At 50.9% G+C, this 17,086-nt stretch overlaps 6 protein-coding genes across 6 annotated transcripts; 4 read left to right on the top strand and 2 right to left on the bottom strand.

The window, feature by feature from the left end:
• Positions 1–1,940: 1,940 nt before the first annotated feature.
• On the top strand, positions 1,941–3,869 carry BJY04DRAFT_215088 (putative PHD transcription factor; the record flags this gene model as incomplete). The annotated part of the gene is made up of 2 exons (XM_073715408.1): positions 1,941–2,748; positions 2,794–3,869. 2 exons carry the CDS (start codon positions 1,941–1,943, stop codon positions 3,867–3,869), a joined length of 1,884 nt encoding a protein of 627 aa, XP_073574438.1.
• A 288-nt stretch (positions 3,870–4,157) lies between these two features.
• On the bottom strand, positions 4,158–5,312 carry BJY04DRAFT_215087 (uncharacterized protein; the record flags this gene model as incomplete). Its single annotated transcript, XM_073715407.1, has 2 exons — positions 4,158–4,997; positions 5,052–5,312. 2 exons carry the CDS (start codon positions 5,310–5,312, stop codon positions 4,158–4,160), a joined length of 1,101 nt encoding a protein of 366 aa, XP_073574437.1.
• Positions 5,313–5,583: 271 nt separating this feature from the next.
• BJY04DRAFT_181623 (F-box domain protein) lies at positions 5,584–6,906 on the bottom strand. Its single transcript, XM_073710219.1, has one exon. The coding sequence runs from the start codon at positions 6,780–6,782 to the stop codon at positions 5,658–5,660; it is 1,125 nt and encodes a 374-aa protein (XP_073574436.1). The 5' UTR covers positions 6,783–6,906; the 3' UTR covers positions 5,584–5,657.
• BJY04DRAFT_181622 (uncharacterized protein) lies at positions 6,907–11,195 on the top strand. The gene is made up of 2 exons (XM_073710218.1): positions 6,907–8,367; positions 8,421–11,195. Exons 1-2 carry the CDS (start codon positions 7,332–7,334, stop codon positions 10,901–10,903), a joined length of 3,519 nt encoding a protein of 1,172 aa, XP_073574435.1. The 5' UTR covers positions 6,907–7,331; the 3' UTR covers positions 10,904–11,195.
• Positions 11,196–11,608: 413 nt separating this feature from the next.
• BJY04DRAFT_232993 (zinc-dependent alcohol dehydrogenase family protein) lies at positions 11,609–12,773 on the top strand (the record flags this gene model as incomplete). Its single annotated transcript, XM_073719856.1, has 2 exons — positions 11,609–12,119; positions 12,171–12,773. The coding sequence occupies 2 exons, from the start codon at positions 11,609–11,611 to the stop codon at positions 12,698–12,700; spliced, it is 1,041 nt and encodes a 346-aa protein (XP_073574434.1). The 3' UTR covers positions 12,701–12,773.
• Positions 12,774–12,957: 184 nt separating this feature from the next.
• Positions 12,958–16,431, top strand: BJY04DRAFT_181617 (uncharacterized protein). Its single transcript, XM_073710217.1, has 5 exons — positions 12,958–13,984; positions 14,041–14,082; positions 14,170–14,747; positions 14,803–14,915; positions 14,974–16,431. The coding sequence occupies exons 1-5, from the start codon at positions 13,027–13,029 to the stop codon at positions 16,172–16,174; spliced, it is 2,892 nt and encodes a 963-aa protein (XP_073574433.1). The 5' UTR covers positions 12,958–13,026; the 3' UTR covers positions 16,175–16,431.
• The last annotated feature ends 655 nt before the right edge of the window (positions 16,432–17,086 follow it).

Raw genomic sequence — 17,086 nt, 5'->3', positions numbered from 1 at the left:
GTCGGAGAAGTTTGAAGGCGATGCGACACTAAGACCGTCGGGCGTTCTGTGAATAGGAGCTGTGGAGAGTGGAGGAAGAGCTTTACAGAGGAGGAGAGATGGTAGGTATAGTGGGATGAGATAGTTAATAATAAGCGGGCTAGACTGCCAGCAGTGTCGACGACTCGAGACTCGCACAGTCAGTCAGTCGTCTGTAGGCAAAAACTTCATCCCATCCAGAACCAACAACCAAGAAATTGGAAGTTTGGAACCCTTTTAGGCTCTGGATGGGCCTCCACTTTTCTTCTTCTTCTCCGTATCAAAGCTGAGCTGACTCTCATTCTGACTGTCCCACTGCGGGACATTTCTCTGCCGCCTTTCTCCTATGGAATATGCAATTAGAACTCCACGTTTCCTTCGTATGCATTGCGTTTGCCTGCCGGTCTGCCACTCTCGCTTGCTGCGTGACTTTTGAATCTGACACTCGCATGGATGGGCGTCGGTTCGTCCGTAGCCAATCCTATTCGACAGGCCAATCGCACTAAAAGGCTTAGACTTCTCTTCGACGCTCGGATTTGGGGGCTGCTGCCCACCGGTGTCGGACTCGAGAACTCCTTCAGAACTAGCGCTGCTGCTCGGTGATCTCTCCGCGTAGTTTCCATCTGAATGAGACTGCAAGCTGTCAGGTCATGTGATGATGTCATAGCTCACTTAGATGTATTCTCCGGAGAGCTCAATTGTTTGCTGAAGACGCGGCATGTTTCAGCTCCATGTGCTTGACAGGTTGGTTTGATACCAGGATTCATCCTCGTGGCTGCGGTTACGACTTGCAGCGTGGGGGAACAGGCCTTGATGCAACCGATGCAGCAATTTATTCCCAGGAGTAGGTTACACAAAGGATAGAGATGGATTGGTAAGCTTGCCATAGCAAACATAACCTACTCGAGGTTCTCGCATACGATGTAGGATTATTGTCTTTGATCGTGGGCCTATTTCGTATTCGAGAGCTGACACTCGGTGGCGGCTCGGAGACAGATACCCCAGATTTTGAGAGTCAGTCTGTGTGGGGATGATGTCTACAATCACTATGCTATGATTTCGGCGACTAGAAACTGCAAATCATTGAGCTTGGTGTACTCTGTCGTTGAACGTGATGTCCTCCTATCTCCTTGGCCCGCCAAAATATATCGAGGCAATCAGAGTAAGGACAAGGGTTGAGTGGACTGCAAGTCCTGTATCATCCACCCTTCTGTCCCGGGCCCAAATGACCATGAGTATATTGACCAACTCTGGGACTTCTGCAAGGAAAGAACAACCCTAGATTTGTGTCTTCGAGCAAAGAGCAGCGAAACAGCACAACTCCCCGGGGCCGGATCCGTAAGTAGAGGAATCTCACCGCCTTGGTGATGGATACTTGCTGCCTGAAGTATGAGGCGTGGAACCCGCCTTATCGCCTTATCCAAACTCCGTGTCGCCGACCACGCTTTTTTCCCATCCACGCGCATCCTCCATCTTGCTTGTTTTCCCTCAGAAGCAGTTCGCGATCGTCGATTTGAAATTTCTTGGATTTATCTTGGTCCTTCAATTGTTCTTTGAACGTCGTTCCGTCGTCTCCAGCAAGCGCTCCCCGTGCCGCTCGCAGCCAACCGACGCCAAATTCAACCCGGGTCTGGACACGCTCGTGGTGTCGTGTTGATGTCAAGGAGTAGGACTATTGTCTCTGTGCTGTCCTGCGCTTAATCAGACCCCAGCTGCCATTAGTCTTAACCGTCATTGCTCGCTCTTTCCACGCCTCCCTAACTAGTCGCCAAATGATGCCCTTCGTGCATGTGATCGTGACACCCGACATCTAATTTCTCTTCGCACGCACAACGATATCTTGCTACACCACAGCTATTTCTTTGATAATAGCGACAAACGTCAACAGTAATCAGTGTTTGGGATCGCGGTTGTACCGTCTTATGGCTACAGGCACAACTGCGCCGGCGCAGCCGAGCCCAAATGGCAATGCTGACATCGAGACGCAAACTCATACATCTCTAGACAAGAAACCATCACAGTCGCCAGATGCACAAGTATCTACAGAGGGCAGCAGGCCGACGAACGAGCCGACCTCGTCAGCACCACCAGTCAAGACCGAGCCCTCGGGTACAAACCTCGACAGAGTCCCTTTGACTGCTGAATCGGACGTCAAGCCTGGGATAGCCCAGCTAGACGGCGCGGACACGTTGGAAGAGCAACCGACCCCGAAGAAGATTGCGAGCCTCAAGAACCAAGCCAACTCGAGAGCATCGTCAACGGAGCGGTCATCTCCAGCGAATTCAACAAAGGCACCAGCCAAACGGGCGGCGCCTGCGAAGAAAGGGATTGGAAGGAAAACCACGGTGAAGAAGCGCAAACTCGATAACCAGGACAATGAGAGTGTGGGCAGCCGCCGCTCGGTGACCCCTGTCACAGCACGTACCAAAGCGGCAGGGTCGAAAAAGCAGAGTTCTGCATCCAAAGCAAACTCACCGGCACCGGAGAATAACAAGAAGAAAAAGAAGAAGGGCCCAAAGAAAGCTGCCGCCGTGAAAGAGGATATAGACCAGGAAGAAGAGGAAGAGGAAGAGGAAGATGACTCCGACAGCGGCGAGATCTTCTGTATCTGTCGCAAGCCTGACAATCACACCTGGATGATCGGCTGTGATGGAGGGTGCGAGGATTGGTTTCACGGAAAATGCGTAAACATCGATCCACGAGATGCCGATCTCATTGAAAAGTATATCTGTATGTTAGCCAAGTCTGTTTGGCGCTCAATGCTAATAATTCTAGGCCCGAACTGTAAGGAGAACGGCAAAGGGTGGACAACATGGAAGCCAATGTGTCGACTAGTCGAGTGCCGGAAACCCGCTCGATACAACCGGAAGAAGCCCAGCAAGTACTGCTCAGATGAACATGGTCTCGAGTTTATGCGCCAAAAGACACAACATCTCAACTTTTCTGTACCACAAACAACTCGGAAACCGAAGACCATGCTGCAAGCGGCTCTGAACGGAGCCCACACGCCAAGAGACGATGACAGCGAGTACGACGGTTCCCAAATTGAAGACGAAAAAGACGATAGCATGGAAGATCTCGGCAGCAGAGGCGGAATCCTCACAGCAGGTGACCTGACAGCCGTAATCATGGGCGTCGAATCAGCGCAAGAGTTCCGCACACTCGGCGCACACATCATCTCACCACCACCCGAGGAGCCGGAGAAAAAAGAAGAGGAAGACGCAGAATCAAAACCACCCAAGAAACTCGGTCTTGACGTCGGCGTCCCCGATCTCGAATACTCACCTGACGAAGCAGAAAAGATCGAAAGACTACGCAAACACCGCGAGGACCTACTCCATCGCGAAGAGATGCTCGCTGCACGGAACACCTTCCTAACCCTCGTCCGGCAACGATCCAAGAGCGTTCTTGAGATCTTGAAGAAAAAAGACCCCAAGGGCGGCTGGAAAGATATCTGCGGCTTCGACACGCGGATAGCCTGGGCCGACGACGAATTCGACGAGTGGCGCCTTTCCGACCTCGGAAAGAAAGCCATGGAAGACGGTACCCCTGAAGCCTTAGCAACGAGCTACCCTACCAGCGTCGACGCCGACGGCGACACAGCCATGGACGGTGAGGACGAGAATGCAGCTCTGACCAAGGGGATATGCACGCGAAAGCGCTGCGAGCGTCATAAGCAGTGGCTGAAAATCCAGCAACAAGAAGTAGCTTTCGAAGAGAGAACAGTCAAGGATGATCTTGTTGAGTGCGAGAAAGAAGCGCAGGGCGTGGTCGAACGGGCGGTTCTTCGGCGGTGGGCTGAGAAGGGGAATGCGCTGAACAGTGAGCATTTGGAGGGTGTTCAGGTGTGACTTTGTTGAACAGTTTACTTCGTTGTATTGTATGATACCCGTCCTTCTCGGAGGGAAGGAATTGCATGTCGGACCTGGAGTTTGGTTTTTTTTTTTTTTTTTTTCGCATCTAGAAGGCTGCATTGCATGGAGCTGGCATATGGTTGATTTGATACTGGAAGATGAAAAGGGAAGGTTCATATTAATTAGGTACTAGCAATAGATATAGTTAGTATTCTGTAAGATACCAAGGCTGGCTGTTATATCACGAACTACCTCAGGTGCTTTCTAGCTACTTTCATACTATCGCTAATCTTTCTCTCTCCAAGCACACCACCTCCCCGCCCCCTCCCCACCCCTCTCCTTCACAACCTCAACCACCACACCACCCCTCACCCTACTCACCAGAAAGTGCGTATCAATCCCCTGATCCATCGTCTTCATAAGCAAGCTCGGAAACAGCGGCGTATCGGTCGCATTGAACATAGATTGGACCCCGCCACCGCCGCTGCTGCTCCGTCCGGGATCCAGATCGGGATTCATCTGAGGCGGCTGGAATTGTGCATGTGTCTGTGTATTATTCTGATTCTGATTCTGAGCGTAGAGCGAAGGGCCCACACCACCTGTATTCACGAGTAGAATCGAAAGAGTTGAGCTGTGCGTTCGGGAGAGAGATGTTAGAGTCCGTAGTAGGCTAGATAACACGGCCGCGCCGCGTATAGCATTCGAGGATCGGACGACGGCTTCGGTGAGTGTGTCGAGACCGGTTATTATGAGGACTGTCTGTGTTTGTGTTTGTGTGGGGTGCTGATGCTGGTTGTCGGAGTCAGCTTCACTGGGAGTATGATTGTGAAGTCTGTTTGAGATCTCGTTTACAGCTTGCACGACACCCTCGAAGTCGAAGACGGGGAAGAGTTGGACTGCGTCGAGATGGGAGATTGCCTTGTTTCGGGAGGGAGGGGGTTGGTGGGAGAGTAATGAAGATAAGAGTTTTGTCGGGGCGAAGATTGTGCTTGTTGGTGGGTGGATTATGTATGCGCTTTTCCTGATATTTACACTGTCGGGTTTGGGTGATTCTGGTGTTGATGTTGATGATGATGGAGCTGGTTGCGGATTACGGAGCCATTTTGTTAAGAGGTAGCGCGGTAACTGCCTAGGTTAGCATGATATTTGAGGATTGAGTACTGGAATGTTATAGCGTACATCGCCAGCGAGCTCATCCTCGTTCCCATCTGAAGACTGCCCGCGGAGTCTTGAGAACCCGAGGATCGTTCCTGCGTGGAAGGTGTTTGGTGGTGGGGAGTGGAGGCCATCGTCAATGTCTGGTTTGAGATTCCATGTGCTTGATGAATTAAGAGGCGGGTTTTCTTGTGATGTAGCAGGCGTTGATGGCTGGAGGAGAGTGTGTGCTAGGATTGGTTCTGCTGGAGGGACGTTGTATATGCTAGTGGCGGAGGTTGACATTGTGATAGCGATATGGAGTCTCTGATTTCTGGGACTAATGTTTGTACATTGCATGAGGTTTTCTAGAAAGAGTGTGATTTCTCCGGATGGATCTCTTTTCCAGGTGTTATTGGTATGACTTGTTGGTAGGTTGTAGGAGCGATGATGCTCGAGTTGTTGGATCTGAGGAAGCCCACTTTATGCCTGATGGGCAAGGCAGCAATCTCTGATAGTTATGGATTGTTGGAGGGAAACTGGGTTCTGCTTTCTACCAAGGTTGGGAAGTAATGGGTGCAACTAAAACTGGTACAATTTTGAATAATATTTTTACAGCTGTATAACACGGAAGATGCGGCAATACAATATCTAGAATCCATTTTCAATGGCCGGGGTTGCGACTGGGGGAGTATCACCATTATCCGGTTCAGTCGACTTCCTCGTCCAGGTACCATGGCCGTCATGTGTCCATGGACCCTCGCACAAAATATCTCCGAGTATCACATCAATCTCGGCCCGAACTGCTTCAACTTCATGATCGCAAGCGGTGAATTTTGACAAACATGCCTTTCGCCCAAGGTTCCGCACAGCGTGGGCAATCAGCGAGTATGCCGTCGCGAGTTCCATCCAAGGATCACTCGGGTCCATTGACCCTCGCTGCTCGATCTCCGTTGCCCGGTCATTTTGCGATGGGCCAAGCTGGATCTTCAAGTATTGGAGGCTCGTCATGGACTCCAAGGCGTGAAGCGCTAGCTGGACGTGGTTATAGAACGGAAAGACGGCAACGTATGTGAATGAGGTTAGATGCCTCAAGGCAGGGTATTTCGTTCGCTCGTAGGCCATAACGCTTACGCGGTGGAATATGGAAGGGACCTGATAGAGGAAATACTCGTAGTGATTGTAAGCTTTGAGAGAAGAGGACTCATTGTACAGCATCGAAGTCCACGGCAGACATTCGATAAGGCATGACGGTTCACTCGCTGCGAGGTCCGCTGGCGTGTAATTTTGCCAGTCAAATTCCAAATTCAAGACCTGGTGTGATATTTCAAAAGCCCAGAGGTGTTCCTGGGGTATGTTCAGACCCAAAAGCTCACCAAATGCCAGAGGCGGTGCGACGAGTGTGAGACGCAGCGGACCGAGAGAGCTAAGAAAGTCTCGCCACCACAGTGGCCCGAAACCTAGCTCCCTGGCGAACGGATGGTTCAAAGTCACCACAACCGATGTAACACAGCGGCTCAAGTCCGATTCGGATACGAATGAGAGATATTCGTTTGCGAGGTCGAGCTCGCAACGGCCGTGAGCGAAAAGCCGAGAACGAACGAGGTTACGAAGGTGGGAGCAGGTAAGCGAGAGGTTCTTCAGGTCTCGGGTTCGTGATTTGGTGATCGATTCGACCGGAGGTTGATGTAGTCTAGTCAGCGACGGAGGAGTGGACGACAGGAACGAGATGATCTCGTCGAGCAGCTCGTTTGGCAGCAGCTCAATCGACGCCATGACGAAGGTCTGTGAAGGTCAGTAGGCCAAGATAGCGACATTGCAAAGGACTTCGCGCACGAAGACTCGAAACACGCGTCTCTGCGGTCATTGATGGGATTCTGAGAGTGGCATTGCTGGAGGAGAAAAGAGAGATGAAGAGGAGGAGAGGAGAAGGGAGGCGAGCAGACGACCGTCCGGCGTCATCGTCCCACAAGCGGTGCTCCACCGGTCCAGAGCGCCTCATCCCGCCCATTCTCTGTCACCACATCATTCAAGTGATCCAGTGATTATTATTGCACGATTCATTAGCCTGCGCCCTTGCCTCGCTAAAACGCGCCGGTCTTCACGCCGGTGCTGTTAAGTCCAAAACTGCCTGGCATGGCGCCCGGAGAATGAGATTGACTGACGAGTCACAGCCTCACCACGAGGCTGTGCGCATCGTCAACCTTTGCCCCGATGCTAAAACAGGAGTGTTATCTCTTCTTTTAGATTTCTTCTTTTCATTGACATGGGATCTCTTGCAGCTCGCTTCAGGGGCTCGAGAATGTTGGATTCACGAGCGACAACATGGCGATTCGCAACTCGACACGTCCTAGGGGGGACGATTCCCCGCAACCACGAGATAGGGCCGATTTTCACATAGCCATCATATGCGCCTTGCCTATCGAAGCCAGCGCAGTGGAAGAGCTCTTCGATAAGCAGTATGGGACAGAAATTGAGAAGGCCTCGGGTGACTCGAACGCCTACTCTACGGGGGCCATAGGGTCGCACGATGTTGTTTTAGCGCACATGCCGGGCATGGGAAAGGTGGCCGCCGCAACTGCAGCAGCCTGCCTCCGTGCCACTTTTCCGGAAATCCAACTCGCCTTGGTCGTCGGGATCTGCGGCGGAGTGCCGTCTTCGAAGCAATCCAAGAGGGATATACTTCTCGGCGACGTTGTTTTAAGTGAGGGCCTTGTCCAATACGACTTTGGAAGGCAATATCCCGACAATCGATTCCTCCGGAAGGAATCACCACGAGACAATCTACCCAGACCACGGCCCGAGCTGCGCTCAGCACTCGCCAAGCTGCAAACTGAACCCGAAAGAGTCAAAATCCAAGGTCAAACCTCAAAGTATCTTCGGAATTTACAAGAAAAGCTGAGTCGCGCTTTGGCCTATCCTGGAGTATTAGAGGACAAGCTCTTTCAGCCCGACTACCCCCACAAGCATCACCGAAGTTCTCAGTGCGATATCTGCGCCGAGTATGGTACATGTGATGAATCGATTGAGAAGAATTGCAAAGATCTCGCCTGCAGTGAACGTGAACTGGTCGCTCGCGGGCGGCAGTCCGTGCCGTTCAACCCAGAAGTCCATGTAGGGCTTTTTGCTTCCGGTGATACTGTTATGAAGTCTGGCGAGATTCGCGATGACATAGCCGCACGGGATGGTGTGATTGCATTCGAGATGGAAGGCGCTGGTGTATGGGAGGCTTTCCCCAATGTTCTGGTAGTCAAGGGAGTATGTGACTATGCAGACAGTCACAAAAACAAGAAATGGCAGGCGTATGCAGCAGCCACTGCAGCATCTACCATGAAAGCGTTCTTGTGCAATTGGTGGATTGGTCAGTAGCCCTAGATCTGCACATTCACCTTGAGGTCTCACTCACCCTTATAGGCTTCCCACGCACGAAACGCCCAGTTGAGGGGATTGCGAACGACCACAAATCGTTGCTGTTGCAGTCAAGGCAGAATAAAACGCTCCAGAAGCTCTACGTATGTCCGTATAGAGACCGAAAAGATCGGAACCCGGAGAGGATACAAGGGACATGTGAGTGGTTTACAACGCACGATCTATTTCAGAATTGGCGAAATAGCGACGCTGCTCGATTGCTTTGGGTCTCCGCAGATCCTGGCTGCGGAAAATCAGTTCTGGGGCGATACCTCGTTGATTCCTGTATACCAACATCTGAGAACCGAACTACATGTTACTTCTTTTTCAAGCATGATTTTGAAGACCAACAAACCATAACCGGCGCCTTGTGCTGCATATTGCATCAGCTTTTTCTGCAGAACCGCACACTACTTTCCGAGTCCATCATTGAGCAATTCGAAACCAAACCAACGTTAACCAGCTCTTTTAGCGAACTATGGGACATCCTTATCCGTGCCGCCCATAACAAACATGCCGGTCAACTTGTGTGCTTCTTGGACGCACTTGATGAATGCAAAGAGGAGGGCCGATCGCAGCTCATACAAGCAGTATGCAAGCTGTACGCCAATGAAAGCAAGTGCAACATTAAATTCCTGCTCACAAGCCGTCCATACTCTGAGATCCGAAGGAAGTTTCGCGCACTTGAGCAAGCGGTTCCTGTTATTCATCTGAGCGGCGAAAATGAGAAGGAGATGCAGAAGATTTCGAAAGAGATTGATATCTACGTCGAGGCTAGGGTCATGGATGTTGGACGGAAAATGAACCTGAGAGACAAGGAACAAAAAATGCTACTACGCAGGCTGACAAGGGTCCCCAACCGGACCTACCTATGGGTATACCTTACCCTGGACTACATCGAGAGCAGTATCGACCTTGATAATGCTGCAATTGCCGACATTACATCACAACTTCCCGAGACGGTCAATGACGCCTACGAGAAGATTTTGTCCAAAAGTCCCGACGTTGCTAAAACCAGGAAGCTTCTCCATATTATTGTAGGAGCCGCACGTCCGTTGACCTTGAATGAGATGAACGTTGCGCTATCGATCAAGAAAAGCGATACGTCAGTGAAGGACCTTGACCTCAGGTCAACAAAGCGCTTTCAGACTCTTCTCAGAGACCTGTGTGGTTTGTTTGTCATGGTCGTTGACTCGAAGATATACCTACTTCATCAGACTGCCAGAGAATTCCTTCTACGGAGGCGCCGAATTGAACAAAGGAGTGATCTGCCAGCTCAACGATGGCAACATTCTTTGGTAATTGAAGAGTCGGATCGTATCCTTGCTGAGATCTGTATGGGCTATCTTCTTCTTACGGATTTTGACACATCCTCAGACCCTGACCCGACCATGTATACGTTCCTGGATTACTCGGCCAAAAGGTGGACCTTCCATTGCCAAAGCCCACCTCTCCCCCAAGAAAGTACGCTAGAGTCGGTGCTTAAGCTCTGCAACGCGAACTCTAAACGCTGCAGAACTTGGTGGAAAATATATTGGGAGTGGAGGCATGACGAGACTCCACGGCGCCCAACCTCGCTTGTGGTCACATCCTACTTTGGTTTTGAAATGGCCCTAAAAGTCATCCTCCGAACACCCGGTATGAATTTGAGATCCAAAGACGACATCCATGACGGATGGTATGCCCTGGAGTGGGCTGCAGTCCATGGTTTCGAGGGTATTGTCAAGTTATTGCTCAGAGGACCACCCATGTCACTAGGAAAGGACCTCTACTTTCCGCGCTTGAAAGGAGTTAGAGTTAACGAGAAAAACAAGTCGTGGCAGACCCCACTCTCACTAGCCGCGAAAGAGGGACACGAAGAAGTTGCCAAGCTGCTCATTGGAAAAGGAGCGGATCTCGAATTGAAGGATATGCGAGGACAGACCCCTCTCGCCTGGGCTGCTCAGAAAGGACACCTCGGGGTCGTCAAATCCCTTGTCGAAGCTGGTGCAAAACTCGAAACAACGGATATCTTCGATCTAACACCCCTCGCACACGCTGCTGAGAACGAGCACCCCAAGGTTATGAAATATCTGCTCGACAAGGGCGCCAACATCGAAACTGAAGACGACGACCAGCAAACACCACTCATCTGGGCCGCGAAAATGGGCGACGTCGAAGCCATTAATCTCCTTCTTGACCGAGGCGCCTTTATCGAAACAGAGGATAGATTCAAACAAAGACCCCTCTCGGTAGCGGCTAGGCGTGGGCACCTCAATGCCGTCAGATTGCTTCTCAAGCGAGGTGCTGATGTTGAACCATCGGATCGGACTGGTCGTTCGGCTTTGAAGTGGGCGACAGATGGAAAACACGAGTCTGTGAGGCAGCTCCTCCTGGACTGGAGTTCCGGTGTATCGGCTGAGCCTTTTCGGTTCGATGTTTCGCCGTCGGACAAGCCACCGCGACAGAGTGAGAGTGGGGAGAGTAGTGAGGGACTGGGTTGGAGGTGATGTCTTCCCTTGAGCATGGTGTATTATATATAGGCCACATCTCTTTGAAGCTCGAGATTCTCTATGCGAGCGAACTCATATTGCTGCTTGGCCTGCGCAGCTCGCCCTTGAAGACGACGGGCCTATGGTCAACCGCTAGGAAGGTGTGTCACACTTCAGGCTTGTTGCTTGCACGGAGAGGTACTCGGCTCCGCTTCCATGAATGTTGACTTGGATGGACATAGCCATTGGATTAATCCTTTATTGTACAATATGACCCTATTTCTTGCAATCAAAGAATATAAAAAGTGTCATACTCGAGCGTAGGCTGCGAGATTTCTCACAAGAACCTCCAGCAACACCCAATGAATGTCTTCGCTCCAGAATTCCTGATGGCGAAGAATTTCTCGTGGTCTTGATTGTATCCATGACATCAAGAGTTGTCACTCCCACTTACCCACCTAGTCTCCAACCATCTCCAAAACCCTCCAACTGTCTCCAACTATCTCCAACTAACCAGCCTCCAACAGCCTCCAAAACCTCCAAACAGGCAGCCCAGATACATGCTCTGTCTTGCTTACTATTACTTATTACAACTTCAACTCTGACCTGGTTTGCTGTCATCTTGGCATCATCCGTACGAGTCTCATAAATACCTGCAACGCTCCCTGCAGCGCCAAACCCTCTCCCCCTCAGTTATCCTTCTCCCTCTACCACCCCAGCACAATGCCCAAACAAACTGTATTCCGCCTCCCAACCCGAACCTCCATTGACGACCTAAGCAGTCTCGAGGAGGACATGCCCACCGTCAGCAAACACGAAGTCCTAATCAAGATCCGTGCCGTGGCCCTCAATTCACGGGATATCCAAGTCGCCACAGACACGTACCCGATGCCCTGCCGCGACAATATAATCCCCTGCTCAGACGGCGCAGGCGACGTTATCGAAGTAGGCGAAGGTGTGCGTAATATCGAAAAGGGCGATAGGGTTGTGATTAATTTCGACATCGCCCATTTGTATGGCGCTCGGCAGGGCGACGAGACCTGCCAGGGTGGGTATATCGATGGCGTGCTCGCGCAGTATGTTGTTAGGCCTGCAACGAGTGTTGTTAGAGTTCCTTCAACTGCGCGTCAGAGCTACAGCGAGCTCGCGTCACTAGTGTGCACGGGGGTGACGGCTTGGAATGGGCTTTTTGGGAATGTGCCGTTGAAACCGGGGCAGAGCGTGCTTGTGCAAGGTATGTATTTGATTACTCTGCAATGCGCTGAAGTCTAACTATTCTTTGAAGGAACCGGTGGAGTCTCAATATCAGCGCTCGTCATTGCAAAAGCCGCAGGCGCAACGACAATCGTCACCTCTTCGAGTAACGAGAAACTGGAAAAGGTCAAAGCCAAATTCCACCCGGATTTCTGCATCAACTACAAGGAATACCCTGAATGGGGTTCGCGGGCGCGCGAGCTCCTCGGAGGTGAAGGAGTCGACCACGTTATTGAGATTGGAGGGCCCGGCACTTTTGAGCAGAGTATCGAGGCGCTGGCGTTTGGGGGTATGATTAGCGTTATTGGATACCTTGCTAGCTCTGATCCAGCGAAGATGCCAAATGTGTTGCTGCTTGCTCTGCGGAAAGCGGCGATTGTGAGAGGCATTCTCACGGAGTCTGTGTGCATGTTGCAGGAGCTGGTTACTTTTGTGGATCGGACGGGGGTGAAGCTTCCTGTTGAGAAGGAGTTTGGGTTTACGCGTGATGAGGTTCTGCGGGCATATAAAGAGCTCGAGTCGGGGGGTGGCTTTGGGAAGGTGTGTATTCGTTTGGATTGAGAGGGACGATGGTCATAGGTATACAAGAGCTTTGCAAAGTCAGATTTCTTGTAGGTGCTTGCATGTCTGATAGCAGGCATCCATGCTAAATCAAAACTAACTTTCGGAGCCTCAAGGGTTAGTTATATTGATCGCGAGGTTACCTATGGCAAATGCACGTAAGCACAGCCTCAATGCAAGCGCTTAACTTGTGGCTTTGCAGAGTGGACAGCGGCCCCTCATTCCTCCTTCGGTCTCTTTCTTCATCCTCTTCAATTGTTTGATGATTATTATGTTTCTCATATCGACTGCAAACTGAGAAGTCGTCCTCCGATGCTTCGCTCAGAATGCAGCTACAGCCTGACCCGCACGAGTTCGAGTTTGCGATCATCTGCGCTCTTCCCCGCGAATTCAACGCCGTTGACGCCCTTCTCGACGAGCGATTCAGTGACCTCGCCACAATCAGACAATATGGCGATCCAAACTTTTATCAGACAGGGCGGATGGGCATCTGTAATGTCGTCCTCGTCTGCCTCCCCGAAATGGGAAAAGCCAGTGCTGCCAGTGCCGCAGCAAACCTTCGATCTACCTTTCCCAGCATATCGCTTACTCTTATTGTCGGCGTGTGCGGAGGGGTACCATTTCCTACTGAAGGTACCGAGATCATATTGGGAGATGTGATCACCAGCCAGCAGGTTGTCAAATTCGACTTTGGCAGGCAGTATCCGGGCGTGTATGAGCGGAAGGGGGTTGTCAAAGACACACTAGACCGGTCAAACACTGCTGCTCAGTCCCTTCTCTCAGGTCTTCGAACCAGGAAGATGCGCGATCGCTTTCACGAGGCTCACTGGAGGTGTCTACAGCCTCTCCAGAAAACGGACAGTATATGGAGCTACCCGGGCGTGGATAAGGACCGATTAATGCCATCATCCTGTCAAAACTGTATTCCTATCAGTTCGAAGCTCGGAACCCACACTGCAAGTAGAGTCGAGCCTATTATGCGCAAGCGTCTTAATACAGGACTCCCCCCTCAGCCCTGCTTGCATCTCGGCCCGATTGGCTCTGGCGACACGGTGATGAAGTCTGCCAAACACCGGGATGAACTGGCACGCAGCGACAATGTCATCGGATTCGAGATGGAAGGGGCAGGTGTCTGTGAAGCCCTGTCATGCCTGACTATTAAGGGGGTATGCGACTACGCGGACTGTCACAAGAACAAGGACTGGCAGGATTACGCTGCAGCTTCTGCAGCATGCTGCGCAAAAGTGTTCTTTGAGCTTTTGACCGAAGTTCAATATCACAAACGCAAGTTATACACCTCCTTATAACCATAGTAATACCGGAGCTGATCATGACACCAGTCGGGGCGATTATGTACTCCAGAGCCTTTCGAACAGATACAGGTAGAGTGACATTGCTGTCTCTTGTCTCTTCTTTTGGCCGATGTTGTTGAAACTTAGAGCTTAGCACTGATGACCATGATCTTGCAGGGAGGAGGGCAAGGGACATGATCAACCGGTCGATCTATTGGCAGGAGCATTCCGTTGCAATTCGGCAAGTCCCTCGGGCGGGCCATGTACAGTCAGTTCACGAAGGCCTTCGTCGCTTCGAGGAAGAAAGCCCAAGCCCTGCAACTGACCGTTCCTTGGTGCTAGCCGGTGACGCTGTTATTCAACGAAGCGAAAAGGACATACTCAAGACAAACAGATTCATCCAATCAGAGCCGCGTCAAACCCTGTTTGGCACGATATACATTCACATCCAGATCACTAGTCGGCAGAACGCGGACGACGAGGAGGCCACCACGCGGACAGAGACCAAAACCTCATTTCTCTTTCACCCGGCGAACTGGCTTTTGAGGCTTGGTCTCAAATACGGATTAAGTGGACTCGCTAGTAAGAATAGTAGCACATGGCAGTACAGTATAAGGCCTGTGTATGCGGTGCCAGAGAACGCGCTCATCTTTCGGTTCTGCGAATCTGGAAATGTAGATGCCGTCCGTGAACTGATCTCAGGCGGCGAAGCTTCGGTTCATGACACTGATCATAAGGGGCAGACACCACTACATGTATGTTGGTCAAGCTGCCGCTGCAATCACTTTCCATGACACTAACCCCATATAGGTCGCAGTGCACAATGGTCACCTTGGACTGGCCAAGATTTTGATATCAGAAGGAGCTGACAGAACTGCACGGGTGTATGACGCCATGTATCACGCTCTATGGGGTTCTCGCTAGTGCGTACACTCAAGATCATTCTGCGCGACACTTGATGCTGATAAGATGATAATACAGTACACCAGAGACCTTGATTGTTGGGTTCATATTAACTCTCGCAAACGAACAGATCAGAATGAATCAAGACATATTCGAACTATTCACCCTTTTTGGTGACTGTATTGAATTCTGCGAGCCAGAGTCCAATGGCTGGAGTTTACTGACGAGCCTCGACTGGTCCCAGGGCTACCTGGATTATGATCCACAGGTTCATCGTGGTTGGTACTCATTCCTCTTACGCAAGTATCGTGAAGAATACACCACCTTTGTTGACTATAGGAGTATTTTGAGCGCCCTGAACAATGCCAACGACATGATGAACGTCGAGGGCATCTATCTGATACTGGAATTCGTACCTCCAGGGCGAGGGGATGCGGATCTGATCTCTGCGGCAAATGGGCCATGGGAGCAATATCTCCATTACCCCATGATCCAGCAGATACTTATTGAGCGAGGCGCAAGTATCCAGCTACAAGCTCTATTTTCTGGAGAGACGCCAACCTCCATGTCATGTCACTTCTCACAAACATTCTTGGAATGGCGCTATCGACTGTCCTCCATACAGCCCAGTATTGATACGATAATCAGGCGAGAATTGTCCGACACGCGTGCTCTCAGCCTGAGCGGATGGACCGATGATGCCTTTCGCCGCTTGTTCTCTCTAAAGGATATGAAAGAGGCAAAAAGGCGATGGTCAGCATACGAGACTTATATGACTGGAGACAAGCGTCAAACTTGCGATGTCTGCTCGATGTGGCGCAAGCCGTATCCCAGCTCAGGCTATCTCAACGGCCTGAACTGTATTGTGGAGCCGTGGTGGGAGTCGCTAAAGCGCTCTATCAGAAAGGCTGAATGCATCTGCTCCTCGTCCAAGTGGGTGCAGGACGGTTGTAGCTTAGATTGGATCTCAAGCACGTCGGCTGTTCCAAGGTGGTCAATACCTCAGCAGCTGGACACAATTCCAACCAGGCCACAAACAAGGAACACGGCCAAGATGAAGAAAGAAACGATCATACCACCTGTACAGCACCAGAAGTACTATGTCGCCAATGCGCCTTTCAAAAGCTCGATGCGGGCCCCGCCATACCCACCCATGTTGTCCTGGATTACTGCTGCGAAATATTTGGACCCTGGCGCAACAGCTATAGGCCAAAGGAGTATTATTGCTTCTGGTGCCTGGCAAAGAGAGAAGGTTGGAAGCTCAAATGTGCCAATATAGACGCACATGAAGACTCGTGGAGGTTTGGCAAGGACGACGAAGAGATCTCTGAAGAATCGGACGCGGAGGAATATACTTATTTATCATTTCATATAGGTGAGGGCGATGATAATTCTTCTTTGGATGAGGAGAGTGAAGACCCCATGGGGGTGGATTGATGGAATGTTACGTACTGTTGGTCTGTTCTAGCACATCACTTGTGACCTAAAGTCGAGATGAGCTACTAGGACTGGCTATAGAATACCATTTGTATTGCACAGTTTGAACGGGTCTGATGGTGCCGGAGATACCTTGGCCAGATAAAACAGGTCGAGCGATTAGAACGTGTAGTACCTAGGCATTGCTCTTCCTACCTTGAGAAACTACTTACAAGATTAACTACCCAACAAGGCTTCTCCTGGAAATATCCTATCATTATCTATCATGGCAAGATGGAATACCCTCGTTGTTGGTTATACTTGTTGAACGCTCCCCTCCAAGCACGCTCTATATATCAGATTTCTTAATCTGAAAACCCTCCCCTAAAAACGCTTCTACCTTCCTCGTCCCGTACAGGATTCTTTTTTACCGCCAAGACAGATACCTCAAATACCAACTATCTGGCACTTGCTCTTTCCGGGACCCGGGGGACTTCCAGTTCGATGCCCATGCGGAGATTGGCTTTCGGGATGTGCAGCATCTGATGGCCCTTCGGGCGAAGTTGGAACTGCAGGGGGGGAGGCTCAAGGAGAATGAGGAGAGGCTTTTGGATAGGGAGGCATTGCGTGTTGTTAGTGTTGAGGAGCCGGATGTAGCGGTGACGAGGGGGTAGTGGTTGGAAGGAGTAGCATAGAAAAGTCTAGTATATCAAGATCGATTCAGGGGCTAGTCGGAGACCCATCTGGCCGGAGATTGAATCGTTCTATATCATCT

Source organism: Aspergillus karnatakaensis (assembly GCF_047715665.1).
Source record: "Aspergillus karnatakaensis strain CBS 102800 unplaced genomic scaffold BJY04scaffold_9, whole genome shotgun sequence".
Taxonomy (NCBI): Eukaryota; Fungi; Ascomycota; class Eurotiomycetes; order Eurotiales; family Aspergillaceae; genus Aspergillus; species Aspergillus karnatakaensis.
This window is presented reverse-complemented; position numbering and strand designations above follow the sequence as displayed.

Coding starts and splice junctions, on each gene's coding strand:
- BJY04DRAFT_181623 (XM_073710219.1), bottom strand. CDS start 6,782: ATGGCGTCGATTGAGCTGCTGCCAAACGAGCTGCTCGACGAGATCATC.
- BJY04DRAFT_181622 (XM_073710218.1), top strand. CDS start 7,332: ATGGCGATTCGCAACTCGACACGTCCTAGGGGGGACGATTCCCCGCAA. Junction 8,368..8,420: donor CTTGTGCAATTGGTGGATTG/GTCAGTAGCCCT, acceptor TCACCCTTATAG/GCTTCCCACGCACGAAACGC.
- BJY04DRAFT_181617 (XM_073710217.1), top strand. CDS start 13,027: ATGCAGCTACAGCCTGACCCGCACGAGTTCGAGTTTGCGATCATCTGC. Junction 14,083..14,169: donor AGCCTTTCGAACAGATACAG/GTAGAGTGACAT, acceptor ATGATCTTGCAG/GGAGGAGGGCAAGGGACATG. Junction 14,916..14,973: donor GCTCTATGGGGTTCTCGCTA/GTGCGTACACTC, acceptor ATGATAATACAG/TACACCAGAGACCTTGATTG.